The sequence below is a fragment of the Melanotaenia boesemani genome, chromosome 1, assembly GCF_017639745.1.
Source record: "Melanotaenia boesemani isolate fMelBoe1 chromosome 1, fMelBoe1.pri, whole genome shotgun sequence".
NCBI lineage: Eukaryota > Metazoa > Chordata > Actinopteri > Atheriniformes > Melanotaeniidae > Melanotaenia > Melanotaenia boesemani.
In genome coordinates, this window is record NC_055682.1 from 14591312 (window position 1) to 14614271 (window position 22960).

The following is a 22960-nucleotide window of genomic DNA, read 5'->3' on the forward strand; positions in this document are numbered from 1 at the left end:
GAAGAAGAAAAAAAGCAACTTTGGAGTCACTCTAAAGATCTTTGTAATTCATCAGCTATGTCAGTCTCAGAGTAGCCACATTAATATTTATTCTTGTTTAAATCCTCAGTATATTTAAAAATTGCTTCACCAGTTGATGTCTTTCCTCTTTGATGAAGTCAGTTCATATAGAGTTGTCTGTTACTGTATTATGTAATAAGTATTATCCTCCATTTTTAAAAATATGTACCCTTCATTAGAATTAGAGAAGCATTAGAACCACTGATTTATCCACCTTTTTTTGTTTTCACCCTGTACACATAGTCGTTTTCTACATGTTGTTTTATGGTGGTAATTTGGTCATTCTCTGAGCAGGAGGACCCGCTAAGCTAATAGTTCTGTTCCGTTTAGTCAAATAATTCAATATGATACAAACAGTTTAATGATATAATTAGCCTTTTCTCATAGATCTTTGTCACTGCTAGAAAGATGGTACACTTTCAAGGTAAATACATCCTGTCCTTTAGAAAGCAGAAAACGGTTAATGGAGAGTTAAACATTTCGGTTCAGCTATTTTTGATCAACTTGAAAACATCTTCAGTGTCTGCTTATTAATGTCTGGTAATTTCAAGGTTCACTGCTTCTCTGTCTTTGGAGCGGCTGATTAGAAAAACAGGAAGAAACTCTGCTGTAGTTTAATCTAGTTTAGTTTCGAACTTCTTTTTCTTTGAATTTAGTCTGAGCGCTTTGTGAATCAGTCATAGCTGAGAGCCATCTAACCAATTAACAGTTTACCAGAATTAAAAATAACCAGAAATATGTGTGATTATTTGGGAACTCTTGATTTAAAATAATATAGGTTTTCTGAATATTAATTTCTACTTTTAGTAATATTATTAAGATTATACATTTAAAAAGGGTTGTATAAAGAATTAGGATAGAAATATATAATATTGTTCTGTCAAATTCCATAGAAGAATAATGTTATTTTGAGACAAATGTCATTCTATTCTATTCTATTCTATTCTATAGTCATTTAGCAGACACTTTTATCCAAAGCGACTTACATTTGAGAGTAAGAACAACACAAGCATGAATTCAAACAAGATGGGACATCATAATTAAGTGAATGGTGTTGATCTTTGTGACGGGTATAATATATAGAAATAAATTCTCTGCCATTACTACTGCCACAATTTCAGAGTGGGTTGAACTGAAGTCCCAAATTAAGCTGCACTATAAAATACTGAAGATAGACCAATGAAACAGGTAGTGAACAGAGCCTTAGTAACAGTTGCTCCTACTCTCTGGAACTCCATTCCGCTAAGATCCATGGACTCTGATCGCTTGTAAAAAGCGGCTAAAACCCATCTTTCTATATTTGCTTTTGCTGTTGTGTTTTATTTTTTTTTACTTACTTACATGCTTTCCTGTCTTTATAATCATGGATTAAAGTCGCAGCACATCAATTAAAAAATCTTATGGGTTCAAAATTCTCCTAATTATAGGTCTGTTAAGAGCACATATTGATCTGTGAACAATGACATTCATATTAATACACTAGACAAGGAATATGCAAATATTACACATTAAACAGAGACCCTTGAATTACTTCCAGAAGGTACAAGAAAGACATGCACGAAAATACAAACAGGAGTGGAGAAATGTGACTTGAAAGAACATCCACAGTGAGAGGATGGAGCACAGTCTGCAGCAAAACAGTGTGAAGGAGGTGTGGAGTGGGATGAGAAAGATTGCTGGCTAAAGACAGCCAGGCCAAATGGCTGAGTGGACTAAGAGTGCAGTGAATGAGTAAAAACATGTTTTCAGCCAGTTAGACACAGGGACACCAGGACAGCTCATCCCTGCACCCGTTCACGGTCCAACCTATTCAACACTCACTGCCCACCTTTATGCTCCCTGCCGATGACTGTGTAGCTGATTGCCCTACAGCCCTTGCTGAGCCATCGTCACTTTAAAGGTTAGCTGTGCAGCCCCAGCCCAAGCCCTCAGCATCCCTGAGTGGCTAGCATCACTTAAAGATTTATGTCACCAGGAGGTTACAGAGCATCACCGTAAGTGAAGCTTGTCAATAGAGAACAAACAGCTTTACATTTCTAGAAATTTCTGACACTGAATTAAAGGTGAGGACTGATTTGCACAGTTCAGTGTGTTTTAATGGTATTTTTGCCTGATAATTACTGTATCAATCAACCAATCAATCAATCAAACTTTATTTATAAAGCACTTTTCATACAGACAAATTACAATACAAAGTGCTTTACATTAAAACAACAATAACAACAAAAAAAAAACCATCTTATCCCTTAGAGTCCCCCAGACCACAAGCCACTAGGTCTATCAGACAATTTTATTGTGGTGATAAATTCCTGATGTCTTCTGGCCAAGAGAGAGGCTGTGCACTGATAGCTAACTAATCATAAATTGTCACAATTCCTGACTTGAGTGAAAAAATCGTGATGTTGGTACAAGAGACTTGCTACCAAAAGCAAAAAAAAAAAACAAAAAAATCTGCATCTGCATGTTTATTGGCTACAGTCATGACTGTTAGATCAGAACAAAGGCTGGAAACAAGCAAACTGCTAACCTGGCTGTGGACCTAACAAACCTGATTACAGGCACAATTAGTACTCATTAATATGTTATATTCCATTTCTGTACAACAACAGAATCCAAACTAGATTCTGTCCTCACTTTTTCTTGGATGGTACAACCAAGGCCTACTGTACAAGAAAGAGTAAATTATGTTTTGACACTTGGGATTCCCCAAAGTCTCACAGCAAGAAAGTCGCTGGTTCGAGCCTCGGTTGCGGGGAAGTTTGAACAGGGGCTTTTCGATGTGGAGTTTGTATGTTCTCCCCATGTATACGTGGGCTCTTTCCAGGTACTCTGGCTTTTTCCCCACAGCCCAAAGACATGCGTGTTAGGCTAATTGGTCACTCTAAAAACTACAAGGTTATCCCTGCCTCTCCAGCTTCCCCATATATATATATATATATATATATATATATACACTGAACAAAACAAAAGGCATACGACACAGTAGCTGATGGAGCTTCTCATATATTAAACCTCTGACTTTGCTTTAAGCGGTCTCCTTGTTGACAGCTATCATACTGTGCTGAACCCAATTTAAGTCCAAAAGGAGGGTGATGAAGCAGGCAACAAAGAGTCTTCTGTCATCTCTTGTATTACTGGACAGCAGCTTCACAACAAGAATTTATTTAGTGATACCTTGAGGTAAATTAGCTAGTTTATCCGACTATTCCACAAATTCAAATCATGAGCACATTAACAAGAACATGTGGCCACTTAGTAGTTATCCGTTTTGGACTAAATCATACACTACTTATGAATTTCAACCAGAACATCGGTAATGCTGCATATAAATATGTAGAGTGTGGACTATGCACAGATTCTAATCTATTGCTGTTTAATCTTGCTGTTTTGCATGAACTAATGTATAGGCTACATTTTAATAATACATAATGCATCACATATTTGCTAAGATAGATGTTTGAATAATTTTAAATAAGTAAATCATACAGTATAGTTTTGAAATTCAGTTCTTTTTCTTATCAGCAGCTGGTTTCTCTTTTAACCAGACAATATTACTGTTCTGAGAACAAAATATCCCATTCAAGAATAAATCAAAGTTCATTTTATCTTATAGCATGTATCATTATGTGCATTTAGCTCTAACTGCATGTTCATATGTTTCATGAATGTGGAGCACGATTCTAGCAGCTACTGTACATGTGGCTCGCTTCATCTTTATTCCGAATTTCATCAAGAGTGTCGAAATGAAAGCACCAGCTGACAGAAGAAACTGGCAGGCATTACTGTGAATCCACTCCTTAGGGAATCTCTTCTTTTGCTCCCACCACAAATGAACTGACATCTAAAGGAAGAAAAAGAGCCTTGTGCACAAGCAAAGATCGTGACTGGGGAGGGGAGGGGTACTTTTATGACAACTGGAAGCCTCCCAGGACTTTTAACTGGTTCTGCTTGTGGTGTGTATCCAGCTTTAGTGGTAAGTAGAGCACTAGCGCATGGTGCAGTGATGTTTAGCTCTGCATCACAGAGATCTTGCAAATTATGCTTTCATTGTATTTGGATTTGGATTGTATTTGGAGTAGTTGGAAAATGTCAAGTCAACAATCAATTCAATCAATTTGCTATTCAGTCAATATTAATCACTCCATTAATTAATCACCCGGGTCACAGCTGTCACATTCATCCACTCATTAGTCTATTTCATCGACAGTATAATGGAAGCTTTGGCAACTCAATTGCTTGCTCACTAATTATCTCTCATTTGTTTCATATTTACAAGAATGGAGGTGTAAAAACTGCACATGCAGGGTTTTCAGGGAACATGTGTGGGACTTCCTGAAGTCTCTACTGGTTGATTAGCAACCTTTTGGTGATGGCAAGACTCCAAGTTATGTATGTTAATTAATTAGCTTCATGTGGTAGAGGTAGATACTTTGTTTTCAGTTTTTTATTAGCTAAAAGACATCAATATTAATAAGAAATGGAATAAAAATACCAGTCAAGCTCTGCATCAAAGTCAGATTGTTCCTTAATAACATGGAAAAAAGATAAATGTACCTGCCACAGAATTGGGACGGGTCATTACAAGTGAGGAAGTGCTGTGTATATGGTGCTGTGGGAGGGGTCTTTTTGGTGCTGGTGGAGTCCTGGGCTCCATGATCTCAGTTCTAGGTAAAACCTCCTCATGTCGGGCTGTCAGATTGTCTCCAGTTGGCCTGGAATGGCGGTCTTCATCTGCATGGCCCATGATGCCAGCACCGCCCTCTGGACCCTCCTCCTTTGTGAGAACCTCACTGGAAGTGCTGCGCTCCTCATTTTCAGAAGAACTAGTGATGGTTGCTGAGCAGTGCAAAGAAAATATAGTTACCATAGTTCAGGGAAAAAAGGAGTAAATCAAAGAACAAACTGAGTAGAGAAACTAAGTTTCTTAAAAAATGACTGAAGACCCAAACTTAAGCACCAAAACACATTTACGCTACAATAAAACACACATAACAGTTTTATTAGACATGAACTCATCAATCAATGAGTTTTATTGTACTTGATGTGCCTTTTGTATTCTACTATAAATACAAAATCTATTTAAGGAGAAAAGTGTCCTATTTTGGGAGAATCAGACCCATAAGCAACAAAGACAGCAGTGTCCCAGTTTTGACAGGAGGGAGCTGAAGCCTTAAGGCTGAAGTGGCACAAACGACTCAGAGACTCTAGCTGTGAGGTTGGGGTCCACATTTGAAAAAGATTAAGAACTAGGTGATGTTGCATCTAACTTCTTATCAGCATTAAATGTGTGGGGATTTAGAGACAATTCATGTTTGGGTTCATAAATGTCCTGTCATATATAGGCCAATGTTGTTTGCTCTACTCACACCTTTCACTCTTTTAGTGATGCATGGCTAAATGTCTATAATAGACATGCTTCACCTAGTGGAAAAAAATATCTGAACTTTTAAATTATGTAAAGGCTTTAAATGTAATTTGAAAATCTGCAGCTCTCACCTATAATGCCACTATCCTTGCTCTCCAAGGTTGAGGTGGGGCTTTGCGATGGAGGCCCAGGACTGCTCCCAGAGATTAATCCAGTTGCAGGACAAGGGGCGGGGCTACGTGCAGGGCTGGACAGGGTTCCACTGGGGCTGGTGCTGGAGCCACAGTGAGATGAAGATAGTGGTAAAGGCTGGGGCAAGGACTGGCTTCCAGCACTGATGCTCAGGGTGGATGTGGGGCTCTCTGAACAAGGGGATGCGGTGCTGCAGGTCAGAGTGGAGCTGGGACTCCCCCCCTGGGCAGAGGTGTCATAAAGAAAAACAGCAGGAAGAGTGACAAGAAGTTAAGCAATGTATGTCACAAGGCAAGGGGAAAGATTAATCTACCCATTCACTCTAAACAGGAAAGCACATGAGCTGCATTAGTTATTCATAAAAATGGCTATTTAGTCCAAGATCTTTCCTTCCAATTGGAAGGAAAGATCTGCTGCTAGAGTCCAAAAAGGGTGGGTCAGAGGACAAAAAAACCACACAACACAGATAAAGGGAATGACTCTTCAGTGGGTTGTCTTGTTTCTGAACAGTCCCTGTTTAAGTGGAATTCCATTATTTCAAAATTGTGGTAAATTAATAGTGTCGGCTGTCATCCTCTTAACAGAACTACACTCTGCATGACAGTGTTTGCCTTCATGCATGCTGGTTTGTATGAATGAGTACGTTTGAGGGAGCATGCAGATGGGAACTGAAAGGATAAATCCAGTTATTTTCAACCAAGCTGTCATTTTCCCAGTTTCTCATAATGATGGCTGGTTACGTTCCAAGCTCCATCAATTAGAGTAGAAATGTACAATTTAAACCATAAGTCGCTGTCTACACATCCAGCACTTCCACTATGGGATAAATAAACAAAGACTAAATGGACAGCGAGCAATTTTCACACTGGGGATAGAGATACCACAAAGATATAGAAAAAATCCAATTAACACTAAGTCAAACTTTCTGAATAATGGTGTTTATTAAAATTACACACTTAATACCACAATATATGCAAAGTTCATGCTTTGGACAGACAGTGGTTGAAGATACAATTACAGCATGCATTGCTATATTAAAAGTGTTTTTTTGTCTTTGTTTTCATAGAATATTGATGCTACATGTAAATCTCCACTAAAAGAAATCCAATATTGAATATAATAAAAAAAAGCTATGAAAATAATATTGAAATAATTTCAAAGAAAATTACATTTTTGTTTAGATTTTTAAAGAATTCTTAGTTTAACAGCTTATGTTTCTTGTTTCTTTTTTTTATTTTTCAAAACAAAAAAAAAACACATGTTTTCATGTATTTAATAGTTTTTTGTTTTTTTTTTATCAGTAAAAGGCTGATAAATCTTGAGGCATATCATAATATATTTTAGTCCTAAACTAACATGCTTTCTACAGTAAAAAAGTAGTTGCTTTTGAATATTCCTTATCCTTTTATTTGATGGTGTGCATTCATCTACACTCTCTTGATTACTGATGCAACATTTCTGCAACATAGAAACTGTTGGGAGGCAAAGCAGAGTTTAAACAGCTCACTGTTATTCCCTTTATACCAAAGCCTCATCTATCTTAGCCAGGACAACCCACATTCCTCATATGAGCCTTGCTATCTCTATGAAGCTGACTGAATCTGGAGCTCAGGTGGTGGAATGAGGCTGAGAAAATGGGCCAAGGCTGAGCAATGCAAAAGGATGGAGAGACATTTGCACACACAGTAACTTTCATACAGAGGGGTTAAAACTGATGGGCCAGTAAGTATGGAAATGGAGATTCACTTATGCATAGCAACACAATTAATAAATGCTCAAATTGTATGTTTTTTTTTTTTGGTCCCCAATGATAAACACATTAACACGAAGGTATAGTTAAATGATTTGGTGGGGTTAGGGGAGTTAAATGAGGTGGTCAAGATGCTATAAGGGAGAAGATTGTGTCATAAACCAGCCATTGCTTTTTTATGTGACAAGACAACAAGAGGGCACTAAATCAGTATGTGTCCTACCTTCTTTTCCCTCCGGTCCTCCATTGGAGAACTAGCAGTGCCGGCCGTTGCTTCTCCCAATAAGAAGCATAGTCTGGTCATCAGTTCCTGGGTAGAAAGGGAGGAGCCAAGGTGGGGCTCCACGTGGAGGTCTGGGAGACAAACAAATTCAGGACACAATTAACAATAGTCCAGAAAAACAGCAGACCAAATGAAAGCATCATGACACCATTTTAAGCTCAGCTTTGCTCACGAGGCTCCCACCCAGCAACACCGGCTGTCGACTGTAAGAAATGTATGCATCCACAGGTCAGCGCACACCCAGCTGCACCGATTCTAAGTGCATGAACAGTGGCTTTCCAGTCCCTGGTTGAGGCAGCAGTAAGAGGTTGTGTGAGTTTGTGAGTTTTGCCAGTGCATACGCCTGCCAGGTGCTCTTGGTTAAGAGACGGGTGGTGAATTTCAATGAGATTCGTGTCGAATCTGGAACAGAGAGGAGAGCCTCGGCTCTGCCTCCACTATTTCTCCTGGAGAGGCTGACTGACACAGGCCATGTGCGGCATTCATTTATCACCATTTAAGGCTCCCCAAATTCTTTGACCCTGGGCTCCTCTAAGTTTCATGCTCACATCAGCAAAGTGCAGCTGAAAGCATTTTTAAATCTTTGAGTTTTGTCTATTTGAGCAACACATTCCTACATTTTCACATCTTATCTTTGAACTGTTCTCAGCTGAGTAACATGCATATTGAGTAGGCATATAAACAGGATGACGGGACATCATGGATTACAGGAACAGCTCACTCCTCCTCACAAACATCTTTCAACATTCATTTAGACATCACATTCATCTAGCACTCCCTTCACTGATTCTTCTGTCTCTCTGGAGCAGTTTGATGCAGTATCTTTCCCTTTAAAGATACTGCATCAAACTGCTCTTTCATTAGCCCCAATTGTGTACCAAACACAAGCATAACCTTGAGAGTATCAAGGTCAGTTTCAGGAGGCAAATCTAGTCATTTTTGTTTACCACTGACAGCTTTTGTCAATACTCTTTTCACAGCCTGAAAGGGAAATCAAAACTTGGAAGGGCGTGTGTTTCAGTGAGGGGGAGGAGAGAAAACTTTGCATTTAGTCAGCAGAACCCTGAGATTCAATCTGGAGTAACATGAGGATACTGTGAATGTCCAGTACTATTCATCAAACCACCTGGCAGTTGCCAATGGAAACGAGAAGCTGAGAGGTGCCTGGCAACCAGGATGAAGGAAGCCTCATGAAATCTGTTTAGCTTAAGGATAGCCCTCTGGTCAAAAACACAAATAAAGCTGGAAGGGATTTATTTACACTATTATAGCTTTAATCTAACCTTAACTGGTCAAACAACGTTTACAGAAGTAAGGAAAAAGACTGAGGAGATAGAACAGATTCTTTCAGAAACACACAGACGTCATCATTCTTATATACATTAACATAAACATATTTTATCTTAAAAATCACCTCATTCATTCTCTCGCTTTAAACCCATTCTCAATCTTTTACAGCTCCATTGATCAAAACCTGGAAAAACAGGCACAATGCTAAACACACATCCATACACTCCTGATCTCACCTCTCTGGTCTGTCTTGCCACGGCACGAGGCAAAGACAAGAGGTTCTCTCGCACTGGAAGAGCCATCCACATACTCCAGCTTCCTTACCCGTCCTTCGGCCACAGCAAAGAGGCAGGAGGGAGAGGGAGGGAGAGCAGGCACGATGGGAGGGAGGGATTGGAGGGTGGAGAAAGGGAGAGATATGAAAGAAAGTGAGAGAGAGAGAGAGAGAGAGAATGAGAGAGATTAAGCCTCCCCAGATGAGATCTGCGTTGCAGAATTTGAATTGTGTCCCAGGAGTATACAGCAGAATGTACACAGTGTAAGCCATGCATGCAAACAATATTCAGGCATTTATCTATAATAAAACCACTAATGTGTGCGTGTGTGTGGTAGGGACATGCACTCTGATGTGTATGGGTGTGTCTCAATTTATGCAACAATATTTCAGGATTGTTGGAAGCAGATTCTTCAGGACATCAGATCTGTTCAATGAAGAAACGTCTGCAAACACTGAAACAAACTTATTATTTATTCAAGAGGGTTCAATGTTTGAATCAAAAGTGTTGATAGACTGAAACACTGCACCATAACACACCTTCCTATTTGATTTTACACAACCACCAAAGAAGCCTAAACACTACACATGTTAAGTTGCTGTAATTTTCCTTTCCCTTTCGTGTTTGCCCAGGCAGTGGAAGTGGTGCATGCAATGAAATGTAAGAGCGGTTTGTTTTTTGTTTTTTTTGAATGGCTGGCTGTACTTGCTGCAGGACACTGCCACCCAGTGCTTCCTTTAAGGTAAGACATCTCAGGAAAACATAAAATCTGTTCTCTTTTCATCCCATAATTTTAAAGATGTTATACAATGTCATAGTTTTTAAGTGATTATATCAAATGCTTTCATTAAACAGGCCAATTCTATGATTATTTGTTAATTTAAAACTTAATATTTAAAATGTAGACACAGAAAATCTCCCATAATTTTCCCTCTATCCTCTTTCTTGTGTCCGTCTGAATGTAAACCTGAGATCAGTCTTAGCAAAACATTCTGAAAGATGTCTTAATTCATAAAATGCACCTGGAAGAGAGAAGAAGCTTTTTGGAGGAGTTATAAAGATAGGAGCACAGGTGTGTCCTTTCCAAAAGTCTTTTTAGCAACTGTAACTGTGAATGTAAAGTAAACTTATACTGCATATTATTCCAAAACCTATCAAAGCTGATAAAATCTTGACTGTAACAAAACGTTGAGCAGACGATGCAGCTGTGTGTCACACATCATCATACTGAAATGATGTTGGTTTGAAATCATGGCTGAAGCAAGTGTCTCTAATCTTGTTACATGACTGTTGCCTCAACTTATTGTGTCACTTTCCTGGTTCCTCTTTTTGTTTTACAGAAGAGATTAACTAAGATGTAAGAAGAGGACATAAGTGTTTACAAACTGAGAAATGACAATAAGGAAACATGAGCATATCATTAATAATTCTTAATTTATTAAAGCAGCTTCAATCAAAACTTCTCTTTGCTGAACCTTTAATATGTAGAATAATGTACATACAGAGCATGACAGTAGGTTGTTGTCACTTTCATCTGCTGATGTGTAAAATTATCTGTACTTTCATCACATATCTAAGCTAATGAGATGTAAATACAAGAAGATTTGATTGCAGTCTGTTTGTATACTGTGTTAACAAGAAAACCTCCAATCTCCAGTGTTTTAGTGGTATATACACCATCTGTTCAATTTTGCAATAAATTACCCTTGTGGGTTAAAAGACTATCAATTTTTTAATCAAGGCTGCCAAGTTTTGATTTCAGCTTGGAGTGAGAAGGATTTCTGTTGGAGACTACAACCAACCCTGATAAGTTAGCTAGGCAGGTTCCTTTGCATAAAATTGTAATAACCAAGTAAAAGAAAAAAATATTTATTTATTCTTTCTGACTGGTTCCTGCACAATGCTGATCTCCTGTATGTATATTAATTTTCAGAGTCTTATTTTTACACTGCAACATCAAATCTTACTATAATTGTTTTTGTCAACTAATAGCAGAGCTCAACATGACAGGTGGGAGGAAATAGAAAAGGATAAATACTATTTTCATTCCAGTTTGTATGTGTGTTTAAGTATCATTAAACTCTTGCACAACAATCTGCAACTGCAAGTACATGCGAAACATATAGTGAAAAGTGAGCTTTAGTTTGTCTTTGATCCTGAATTTACTTAATTTCTTATTTATAGATCCAAACCATTATGATATTCCAATGTTGACCTACCTCACTGGGGTTCCTTGCCTTTAGTTATTTAGCTAAATTATTTACTCTGACAATCTGCTACATGTTTTTAGGCCCCTGAGGGGACGGTCTATGTGCATTCAGTTGTCATGAGATAACTGAATGCTCATAAGCCTTCTGCTCATCAAAGCAAAGATATATAAGCCTTCTGCTATCTTTTTAATTATTTCCACCCAAACAACTTCTTGTCACCCACTTTATTTCGAATATTCTTTAAAACCCACCTGGAAACTTGATGCACGACTGAGAGGGGACTATGTCAGACTGACGAGGGAGAAGAGGGGAAGATGGTAAAGAAATTGACATGCCCTTGGTCAGTTTCATCAGTTTCATTGGGCTGTCACTGTGGCCGCTGTCCTGGTCGTGAAGGTTAGTAGCATGGCCACTGCCCCTCTGCAGGGTGCTGGGGGTGTGTACCTCACAACCTGCATGGAATAGATGGGTGAATTTGGAGAAAAGACAGTGTAGGATACATATTGATTCAACAGAGCTGTGCCAGTGCTCCATAAAATATGTCTCACTTAAGGCTTCAACAGAGCAACATATCTTGCCTGGAAGGCATATTGCTGTGTGAGGTAATGGAAAGTTGGCAATACCAAAACATCTATTTAGAGGAATGGCATCACACTCATTTAACATTGTATACGCACTATTTTTCAATTTTATATTTCTTCAATTTCATGTCTATTGTAATTGCTGCCATTAAGCCTGATCCTGTCCCTCTGAACAGACATTATGCAAAATATAGAGGCCTTATTGTTATTTATAATAATTATACTAGGCTGATGTAGTTTTGTTGGTGATGAATTAGTCTGTTTTCTTGTCCAAGAGTCATGGGTTCTGTACATAATATAACAATATGATAAAATATTTGGAAAAAAAAAGTTTCTATAAACATACAAGGATTAGATGAAAAACCAAGAAGCTCTCTCAGCAAATTATCAGCTATCCCAATGTACTGTAAACATAGTATATGAATTTAATGAGACTGACACAGTTTTCTATCCTCGTCTCTGTTCTTGCTTCCCAGTGCAGCACATTATTAAATATTAATGAGAAACATGGTTGCTCTAATACCGAGCTCTACTTATGCTCATGTATATCTACTGCGCAGTCTGAAATCTCCTCTGTACTGCAGCAAGTTAACAAGTTCACCCTGTGAACAATACAAACAGCTTTCTTTGAAGGGCAAAACATCTTTAAATTGCAAACTATGGTTTCACTGACAACATTACAAAAGCGTTGGCATATCCTCAGCAGATACAGCAACTTCATACAAGAGCAGATTGTTCTCATTCAGATATAGCCTACTCACACATTCTTGTGAATATCAGTGTTTAGTAGGTCAGGATGTTTGCCTAACCTACTCTAACTTTGCTTGACACACTTTAAATACAAGCAGCGGGACACTGTGTGAAGGACAGAACACACAGATGAATTAGGCTAATTGAAATGGCTTTACTTAAATCACCCAAGAGAAGAGAACCTGAATATTTTCATCATAGAACACAAGACCTGTACAACATAAGATACATATTTCATTTTACATGATTACGACCCAGGGCAGTAATCCTAAACCTGTGTCCAAATATGATGTATTAATGTAAAGCATATATAATATATTTATGATACACAGGCAGCGTCAGTAGTTTTGTTTACCTGCATGTCTCTGGTTCTTTTTTCCTCCTCGTTTTCCACCCTCCTTCTTGTTTCCAAACACTGCTCTAAACATTACTTTGCTTTAAACTGTCAATGGAAGAAAAAAAGTTAATTGAAAATATTTGAAGCACATTGGTTGTTTTTTTTTTTTTTTTTTTTTTTTTCTTCTTTTTTCTTTGCCAGCATTGTCAACACTGTTAGTTTCTTATAAACGATAAGTTGTATTTCGGGATCATAATTTTACTCTTAAAATAACAAATCTTCTTTACGCTGAAATTACAGCAGCAGTTTAACAGAAATGTCACTGACAAATTTAGTCGACCTAAGCAGCTGAAGTTACCTGTCTTATTTTATGCCTGCATGTCTTCAAGTAAATCCACAGGAAACTGGAGAGAGACCATTTAAGCTTGCGGAGTCCAATTAAGAAGTGAGACGTACCCTCCCAAAATGATGAAAGAAGGCGGGCGCGCGCGTCGTGCCCATGCTCGTATGCTTCGTGTTCCATATTTGACGTACCCTTAAAGATTTAGTGTTTTATATTTTTGGTGGTAGGTTTCATTTCATCTTACTTTTATCTTTAATTTTATTAAATAGAGTTATTTCATTTTTATTCATTTTTTTTCAAAAAAAAATAAATAAAATTAAAACCACAGGTCTTCTTGGAAAACCATTCTTACGCAGTTGTATTTAATAAAATTGCCTTATTTGGGTTGTAAGACTAAAAATAAATTAATAAAATCTAATTACTGCATGTAAGGAAAGTATTTCAAGCAAAAAATATTCCGTTTTCTAAAAGCAAATACCAGGGGGTGTTTCAAATAACATTTTCTTACCTCTACTCGTCCACGAGGGGGCAGAAGTGAGCCACAGAACATACAGTATATTATCTAAACGCTATCGCTGCATCGACCTTTTTACAGGTTGTACCTTCAGCTCGGACAGAAGTACTCAGGAGTCTTCTTAAGTCTAGAATGCTAAACTGTTTCAACGGGTCAATCATCTCACTCGTCATGGCGTTTTGTAAGTAAACCACGTAGGCTTTTTAACGCAAGAGAAACACGAGTAATAATGCATGTTAAGTTTTAAACATCTCAGTCAGTGAGCACGTGTGGACTAGCTAGTTGTGCTTTTCGCTACTAAAAACTTTAGCTTGAGTCATTTGTTGACTGGTAGATCAAACGGATAATCACATAAACGTAAAAAAAATATATTGAAGATTATCTCTCTGCTAGTGTTTTTACAAGAAGATAACACAGCCCAGCAAGAATACAAAGGTCGTGACGTGGATTTTTCACATAACTGCTAGCTTGCTAATATTAATGCTAGCATGCGTTTTAGAGGTGCCAGTCTTGTACTTTACTATCGCATAGATTGCAAAGATCTGCAGGTATATAGATTTATACAGTACATCTTTTAAAACTATCAGTGGGTCCCCACGTTGTTAGCTGGCAGCCACGTGAGTCAATCTAAAGTCAATGGCGGAATGAACGTGCTAAGCTAACTCTAGGAGTTATTAAACGTGGTGTTCCCTCGCATCATGTAGGTATTCTGTTGGAATCTGACTAGTCGCTTCCGAAAAACATTTAACTCATAAAATAACGTAATTGGTGGCACGTTAAATACAAAGAATTGGCGTTTGTCCTAAAGCCAAATTAATTTGTTTTATTACGCAAATGCAATGCTGTCATATGCATTCACGGTGCTAGAAAGGTAACGTTTATAGTATGTAGTGTTGATGGTGTTAATGTTAGTTTCTTCTTTGTATGAACAATACTACATGATCTCTGTTTCCACTCTTTCCATTAGCTGATCATTTGCCATTTGGTGTGCATCTGTTTGGACCAGATGGAGGATGATGGCTTTTTGGTTAACAAAAGGCATCATTAGTTGAGGAAACAATCAAGTCTGTCCCATAAGGAGGACAGCAGAAAAATCATGTAAGTGTAATTCCAGCTGTTTACTTGGTACAGACAAGCTCTCATCTGTTTCTACTGATCAGTCCTCTCAGGGTGGTGAAAGCAGCATCTTTGACAGCCTGGACTCTCTGTTGTGAGAGATCCTAGGTTCTTTTTTTTGCAGATGCAATATTGAATGTCCCCGCGCTTTCTGCTCGCTACCTTTTCAATGGCGTCTCAGATTGAAGAGGGGAGGACAGAACAAATACCATATTGTTTAAGAATTATTTTGTGCATACTTCAAAGCTTGAATGTTTTTTTTCCTCTCCTTTTTCTAGTCTTGGGTTTTTCCTTGTGGAAATTACACCAGGCAGATGATATTCTATCAAGTGTGAGACGCTTGAGTGTTTGTTACAGCTGCTAAATGCAGGTGAGCTCTTGAAATCTTGTCTTTTGATGGGAAAGACTTTGATTTGCATCCACTGATAGACCTGAAGCAGACTTCTTTAGCTTGTGGGTTTGCAAAGAGATGCTAAACTGAGCTTTCCTCGCGCTTTCTGACTGCTACTTTTTATAGCAGCACAGATTGAATTGAGGAATACATTCATAAAAAATACTGATAAACTTTTAAAGATGCATTTTAAACTGATACTTCATTTTGTAGTCATAGGTCTCTTAAGATGTGGATTTAGATATTAGTAGTTGCAGGTTGTGGTACAGCTTTTAAATCTTCCATTCTTTTGCAGGTGGGAGGCCAGACCTTTCAGTACAAACATCCGATGGAGCTGGACTAGTGGAATTTTCTTCCTTCTCTTCTGATGCTTTACTATTTTTTTTATCTTCATATTCACTCACATCTGAATACTGTCATTTTTTTAACTGTTTGCAGTGATACAGCACATGGAATATCATGTCACAAATTTATCTTTGAAATAAACAATTGAGACCTTTGCATCTTTCTGAATTTGGTTAAGCCCAAGATAATATTTATTTTAAAATTAGTTAGGCTAAACATTTGGAGGTAGGTAGAGTACCAGTTATCCAAGCAGAAACATGTATGACATCAAACTTAAAGAGAAAGATTTAAATAGAGGAATTATGATGCACAGAGAGTATGTGTGACACACAGCTGCATCGTCTGCCAGCTGTGGAACACCTTATGACTTCAGGAAATGCCATCGATTATGTGGTCCAGTAAACATTCAAAGGTGTAGCTGTATGCCACTGTGCATATGCAAGGATAAAACCTTTTATGATCCTGAACTGGATAAAGTGGGTATAGAAAACTGGTTGGATGAATACAGAAAAACCTGCCAGGTGACAGCTGAATAATGAATGAAAATCAAACATGTATACTTGGCTTTGCCATTTTGATGACTTTTTTTTTTTTGTGTGTGTGTGTTGTACTTTTTATTTGGTTACAAAAATTTATAGTGCCAAAGTATTGAATATATAAAGGCAAATTATATATCTATATTGAAAATACAGTGGACTATAAAACCGGCCCTGATGTGAATGTAAATGATGTCTTCTACAATAAGTGACACCATCCTTGTCTCAGTGAATGGTAAAAAAATCAAGGGCTTCCATCCAAATCAACACCTAAGGAAAACGTAAATGGACAAAGCTCTTCAGCATCCATGAAAGAACCCTCAAATTAAAGGGTATAATATAGATTTTGGAAGAATGTTAAATCCCTTCCAAGTGACTTGCACAGATCTATAAACCAACTACCCACAATTATTCCTTTGTCTTACTCCACTGTTTTGCAGATGTAATGCCTTTTTCATTTATTATATTTTTATCTACTATAAATGTAATATGTCCTCTAGTACGATAATTTTTCACAATACAATAATTTGTAACTCCTCACTCCTGCAAAGAGCATAAAGGAGGAAATGGGATGGGGCCGGTTGAGCATCAAGGTGCATAGATTCTGTTCTGCTGGTGTGGAGCAGATAAAGCTGATTCTTCAAGTTTGTCTATTTTAATTCATTTGTCTTCACATTAGCTTAAAATCTAACTGCAAGTGAAGAAAAAAAAATCAGATATGTTGTAAGAGGAACTCTTGGTGGATGTGGTTGTATATATATATATATATATATTTTTTTTTTTTTTTTTACTGGTTCTGGTGATATTGCTGTGGAGGTGTGATAAATAATATAAGCCTTGTTGATTATTAAACACAAAAAAGTTCAAATAATTCCACTGAAACAACTTTATTACATAAATCAAGCAAAAAAAAATGTAAAATAGTCTAAAACATGTTCAAGATGGACTTAATCTTTAAAACCTGATGGCACATATGTATAATACCTCTATGCCCATCTCTGGAGGCCTCCTCAGGTCTTAGCAGGTCAATGGGGGACAGTCCAGGAATGGGAGGGGCTAGAATAATTGCAGAAAATAGTGCTTTCCTCCTAAGCATATACACAAACAGTAAGAAATCCTACTACTAGCCATTGTGGTATATCATCTGCGCACTTAAATGCAAATACTATTTCTTTAAGCATCTGATGGATTTATTCAAAACCTCTGAGCCACAGCCTCTAGGATGTGCCGGAAGTGTGACAAAGCACACCAGGAAATGTAAACTTTTGTGAAAGCTTGGTTTGTTTCATATCATCCAGAGCATTTAGAAATCCTGATGCAATTATACCAGAAGAGAGAAGTTAGGGCTGATCTATGAGGGACCCCATCACATGGAAACATGGTGTGTGTTATTTTTATGGGGACAGAAACTATTCATCAGTCTTTTCTTCGCCTTGGTAATGTCTGTACTCTGGCTTGAGCTCCCAGGTGTTCTTGTGTGTCCCCTTTACATTGTAGATGCCAATATCACGTAATATTTCTTTCAAGTAAATCTGTTCAAAGAAAAAAGACCAAATATAAAGAAATAATGAATGATTGGTGATTAAATAAATAAATAAAAACTTAAGGATTTTGGGCAACATTGAAATAATTGTCTGTTTGACCATAAACTCTCTGAACCTAGATAAACTTCTCATTCATCTCCAAGTATTTATTCTTTTCTGGCCAACAGCATTGTTTGAAATCAGCTGCTGTGAACAGGAATATAACTAAAGCCTTCGTGTTGCCCTCTGGTCTTACCACAGGCTGTTTGGTGATATCCACCAGGTCTTTGATGTTGTAGTACTGGTGCTTCTCAAAAGCAGAAAACAACATGTCCAACACCTGCTGTTTGTCAGCTCTTGCTCTCTTGCCCTCCTCCTTCTTCTTCCTTTCATACTCCCTCTGCAGCAGATAGTGAACAGACACAGCTCAGTTATCACATACTACAGAACAACTTACATATTGGATAAGACTGACATAGAATGACAATATGTTCCTGTAAAACTATTAGTTATTTGAACTACATACAAATATTTTAATAACTCAGGCTTCAAGGATCTCTTACATTGTAATCATGGTTGGCCACAGGTTTGTAGTTGCTGGTGACCGGTTTTGACAGCTGCTGTGACAGCCTGGCTGGCTTGGACGACTCTTCAATTTGTAACCTGTTCAAAAAAAGATCATTTTACCTGCCAAGTGTCCCACACACTTGAAAACACTAAGATACAGCTAAGCACAAACATGCACTGCCTGATAATGTTGACTTTGCTTGCACAATCTTCATAAAGTCATATAACACTGCAAAGTTCATAACATATTATAGTGTGCATGCCCCATTTTAAATATCACTCACCTTTTTAGTTTCATATAGCTTTCACTGACAGCAGGTCTGCACTCTGCTCTCTGTACTACCATGCCTTCCAGGGCTATTTTATCTGGAAACAAACATTTAATTATAAATCTGATCAAATTGAAATAATCCACATGCCTCAAAGAACACTTATGTATAATTGCATCATTGTATAAAAAGGGTGAGAGAAGAAAGATGAAAATGATACTGTAAAGGCAACTATGCAAAGTGTTTATTCAAGGAAAGAGAAATGCTTTTGGTACTTAAGAAAATCTATTCCATTCCAGATTCTTCCTTTGATTTTAATGAAAGCTAAGATTGCAAAACTTTGCTTGGGTTTCTTTTCTTCCTTTCCCCCATCTATCATCTGTTGGCAACTGAAGAATGTCTGCAATTTGTTTCACCCTGTTTATATGCCATATGAGATTGTTCAAATATGCTATTTTACATTTCTATAATATGTGAATAATGTATCTGATATCATACTTCAGCTATCACTACCTATTATCCACAATAACTGAAGACCCAGAGAGCTCTATAATTACATATACAACAGCTTTATTAATCTCCACAAGTAAAAAGTAAAAGCATAAACAACAACTTGTTCAAATTCAGTTGTCAGCAGATTTGCATCACTCAAAGCAAAACATGCACAGAAGTTATACCCAAAAATTTAGAGCAACCAAACATCAGCCATTTTTTTCCAGCAATTATATAAGTTAAGTGACTTCACAACCACCATCAAAAGCAGACAGCACTCTGCTGAGGAGCAGTCTCAACCGAGTTTCACCACACGGACTCATCTCTGAGCTCCAGTCAGTCAAGCAATGTGCAGAAGCTCTGCATGAAGTATATGATGAAGGTCCTAAAGGTCAAAAGCTTCTGTTCTGTGTTCTGCTTCAGAACTATTTGGTGTTTCATGTGAATGTATCTAGTTTTAGTACCACAGGCACATCACACATATTGTGATAGCCCAAATGCCATATGTCGCTAAAAGTGAGACATTTAGTCCAGTGATGCTACTTTGTCACTTTGTGGCAAAATCATAGACTCACCTGGACCTGCCCCCGAACCTGAGCTGCTGCCATCAGATCTTTCTTCTGATTGGCCTACAGGAAGGGAGGGAGGGATGGTAAACATGAAAATACAGGGGATGGAAGACGAGGGTAGGTGGGGATCAAGCCACACTCGGGGTTTAGTCACTCCCACAAAAAAAAAAAAAAAAAAAAATCACACAGCTTTTAGGCATAATCTCTGACAAGCACACATACGTGCACAAGAGCAAAGCAAGCATGGCCTTGCAACAAGAGAGTAGATACCCTGCCCCACTGTTGATATACATCTGAGACATGGCTGAACAAATGCTTGTTTGTATAAACTGAAAAATAAACTGGAAAAATCCACTTTAATAGGAGTCTTGTCTTTTTTGGTAATCAACAGAATTTTATGTTGTGATGTCCCTTCATCAGCTGCCTATTTAATCAGGTGTCAGCTGAAAAAGAAATCACACATAAATTATGTAATTTATCTGCTCATGTATAGTTTAAATTATGCAGCCCTAAAGAAATTCACACACGCACACAAACACACAGATACCCAGACATATAAGTCTCTCAAAGTACTGTGGCACAAGACCATTAGCACCCAAAGCATAACAAAAAACAAACCTCACAACATTTAGAGGGCAGAATAGGCCGGAGTAATCCAAATAAAACCAAAGAGAAGCCCATGCAGGTATGAAATCAACAACCAACTCAGCAATTATTTGTGTTGACTTATCTACTCTATATTATTCCCATCGTGACTAATCAATCAGTCGACTGTGGTGATTGGAATTGGACTGAACGGATCAACCCACAGAGTAGAAAAATGATCAAAGAGTAATCTTGCAATTCACAAAGACATGGTAAGTCAGATAAAACTGGATGAAGACAACAAAATAACTGTTTTCTATTGAGTGTTTATTTCTCCATTATGTAGAGTACATTTCCTCTATGTACTATGTCAGTACCATGGACAACGTCACACTCAAGAGAAAGTCTTACAACACTCAGGGACAAGCAGAACAGGCACGGAAGTGCAAGACAACAGTAAACGGTGAGTGTAGCAGAAGGAATACTTCCACCAACTCATCACATAGAACTTACCTCTGGACTCTAATGAAAACAGATATTTCACATGGCAGAATACTTTGATTGTATCAAGTGGTTCATGTTGGAGCAACATGAGGCTGGGCCCAGAAACTCACCAGATGAATTCTCTGTGAAGACTGCCAACATCTGACCTCCCACTGACTGCATGGTGAACGGATGCTCACGGGGTGCAGACACAGTTTTATCCTCTATACCTTCAATTACAGTGAGCTCTTCGTTCAAAGTAAAAGATACCTGCAGAGAGCACAGAGAAGTACACTTTATCTTTTCAATGCCAATGTGAACTTTTAAGGGCAATGTATCTGTCAAAACACTGTCAAAAATGTATGATTCAGTATTAAATCTCAAAGACTCATTTATAAAATATATATATATATATATATATATATATATATATATATATATATATATGTGTGTGTGTATGTGTGTGTGTGTATAAAAGGGCTGTTAAAAAAAAAAGATTTTACCTCATTTGTTGAGTTCATAAAAATCTTAAAGAACTTTGATTCTGTACATCTGAATGTTTAATAGTTAAGTAGAAAATGATAAGTAAAGAAAGGGTAAATAAGACTGCATTTGACATGGAAATGGGCACCACTTGGATGCACTGTACTTCTTCCTAGCATTTCTTACCTCTGCTTTTCCTTGGTTTCCTTCCTTTAATATAAAAACAAGAAGCAAAAATGTCACTTAATTGACTGCTCAAAAAAAAGTAATTTAATGTAATTCAATTTTATTTGTAATGGTATAATTATAACGACATGTATAACTCAGTTTGTATTTTTTCTCCATCCAAATTTAAACTAAATTTAAAGTTGCAACCCATCAAGGAGGTCTTAGTATGCACAACACAGCCTCCTGTAGTAATTTTGTTGCACTTTTTGTTGCAATGACAAATAAAGTTCTGTACAAAGTAAAAAAAAAAAAAAAAAAAAAAAAAAAAAAAAAACGAACAACAACAAACAACAAAAAAACCTTACATTTGCTCATCTATGATATAAAATGAAAAGCACAGATTCGGTAGTATTAGACCACCCTCTTTTCATTTGCCCTGACTGTCACACTCAGAAACATGTGCGAGAAGCTTAATTTAAAAACACTGCTTTCTTTCAAGGTCACTGTAACTGATAATAACAGCTGTGTAATGCCTTATACACATATTTTTTTTTTTTTTGTTGTTGTTTTTTTAGCTGTTACTGTACAACGAAAATCTCGCAGTGTTGCCACTCTACATGTTCTGTACTAACCTACATCACCTCACATATAGACAAGCACAAACATAACTGACTTAAATGTAAAGTCCTGATGCACAGTCAATTTTGAAACTGAACAGACTTCTGCTATTTCACACATGTATATCCCATACTTGCAGATTCTGAGTTTCCCAACCTCGCCTCTGCCTGACGCTTTTTCCCATTGTTGAGAAAGGTATTTTGGCACCTGTAAAGAGAAGATTGGTTGCCCTTGTGTTAGAGAATGCATTTTAACCTAAGGAAATGTCCTTGTGGTATTACCATAACTCTTTTAAATGCACTTTAAAATATCCCCCCCAAAAAGTAAATGAAACCGTGCTACTAGTAATCGTCCACACACAGCTAAATTATGCCTTTTAGTGACTACTAGTATATTACTTACTGACTGCATATAGATTTTAAATGTTTTGCCTAATTAAATGATGGTCCTAATTCAAGAATCATATTATGAATCCGACTTTTCCGATTATTATTTTAGAATACTTTTTTTTAGCTAGTAAAGTGGAAACATTAAAGCGTTAGCTACGATGAAACATTACACTTAGCTGCGTGATTGTTAGCCTTATATTTATTTATTTAAATGGTAAACCGAAAATGCCTAGTTTTCTTTTATTTGTTTAAAAATTGTATATACCCACCTTAACAAGCCACACTCCCGTGTTTTGCTTGGCACCAGTTAGGTCAACCTCTCCTTTTTCCGACATGTTTAAAATTTATGCTAGCTTCGAGTTACAACCGCCATACGCATGCGCAAAAGCAATATCAAAGTATGGCAACTCTGACTATCCATATCAGTGTTGACATCCTTTCGCCATTTCACTTGCAAGCATTTTATCCCTACAACC

The 22960-nt window shown here is 37.4% G+C and overlaps 2 protein-coding genes, 1 long non-coding RNA gene and 1 other non-coding gene across 7 annotated transcripts in view; 2 read left to right on the top strand and 2 right to left on the bottom strand.

Moving 5' to 3' along the window:
- The window catches only part of LOC121638644 (protein TANC1-like), a 36058-nt gene extending 22539 nt beyond the window's left edge, over nucleotides 1-13519 (bottom strand). Inside the window, exons 1-7 of the mRNA XM_041983541.1 lie at nucleotides 13452-13519; nucleotides 13112-13198; nucleotides 11677-11877; nucleotides 9177-9269; nucleotides 7591-7721; nucleotides 5557-5839; nucleotides 4615-4896 (exon numbers count right to left, since the gene is read on the bottom strand). Coding sequence (XP_041839475.1) covers nucleotides 4615-4896; nucleotides 5557-5839; nucleotides 7591-7721; nucleotides 9177-9269; nucleotides 11677-11877; nucleotides 13112-13184 — 1063 coding nt within the window. The 5' untranslated portion in view covers nucleotides 13185-13198; nucleotides 13452-13519. The remainder of the gene's footprint in view (nucleotides 1-4614; nucleotides 4897-5556; nucleotides 5840-7590; nucleotides 7722-9176; nucleotides 9270-11676; nucleotides 11878-13111; nucleotides 13199-13451) is intronic.
- A 460-nt stretch (nucleotides 13520-13979) lies between these two features.
- On the top strand, nucleotides 13980-15957 carry LOC121640036. The gene is made up of 4 exons (XR_006010305.1): nucleotides 13980-14131; nucleotides 14918-15048; nucleotides 15345-15436; nucleotides 15753-15957. It is a non-coding gene; the product is annotated as an uncharacterized LOC121640036 (long non-coding RNA).
- On the top strand, nucleotides 15480-15612 carry LOC121646162. Its single transcript, XR_006011575.1, has one exon. It is a non-coding gene; the product is annotated as a small nucleolar RNA SNORA31 (small nucleolar RNA).
- A 1249-nt stretch (nucleotides 15958-17206) lies between the features above and the next one.
- Nucleotides 17207-22958, bottom strand: LOC121640011 (general transcription factor IIF subunit 2-like). 4 transcript variants are annotated; one of them, XM_041985700.1, is made up of 10 exons: nucleotides 22754-22958; nucleotides 22229-22302; nucleotide 22090; nucleotides 21496-21519; nucleotides 20958-21096; nucleotides 19765-19818; nucleotides 18713-18794; nucleotides 18425-18524; nucleotides 18118-18261; nucleotides 17207-17870 (listed from the first exon to the last, which is right to left on the bottom strand). In XM_041985700.1, the coding sequence occupies exons 1-10, from the start codon at nucleotides 22817-22819 to the stop codon at nucleotides 17748-17750; spliced, it is 807 nt and encodes a 268-aa protein (XP_041841634.1). In that variant the 5' UTR covers nucleotides 22820-22958; the 3' UTR covers nucleotides 17207-17747. The 4 variants fall into 4 exon arrangements, with proteins under 4 accessions (XP_041841634.1, XP_041841617.1, XP_041841610.1 ...); XM_041985683.1 differs by lacking the exon at nucleotide 22090 and having other exon boundaries at nucleotides 22754-22896; XM_041985676.1 differs by lacking the exon at nucleotide 22090 and having other exon boundaries at nucleotides 18713-18799; nucleotides 19764-19818; nucleotides 22754-22896.
- Nucleotides 22959-22960: the final 2 nt, after the last annotated feature.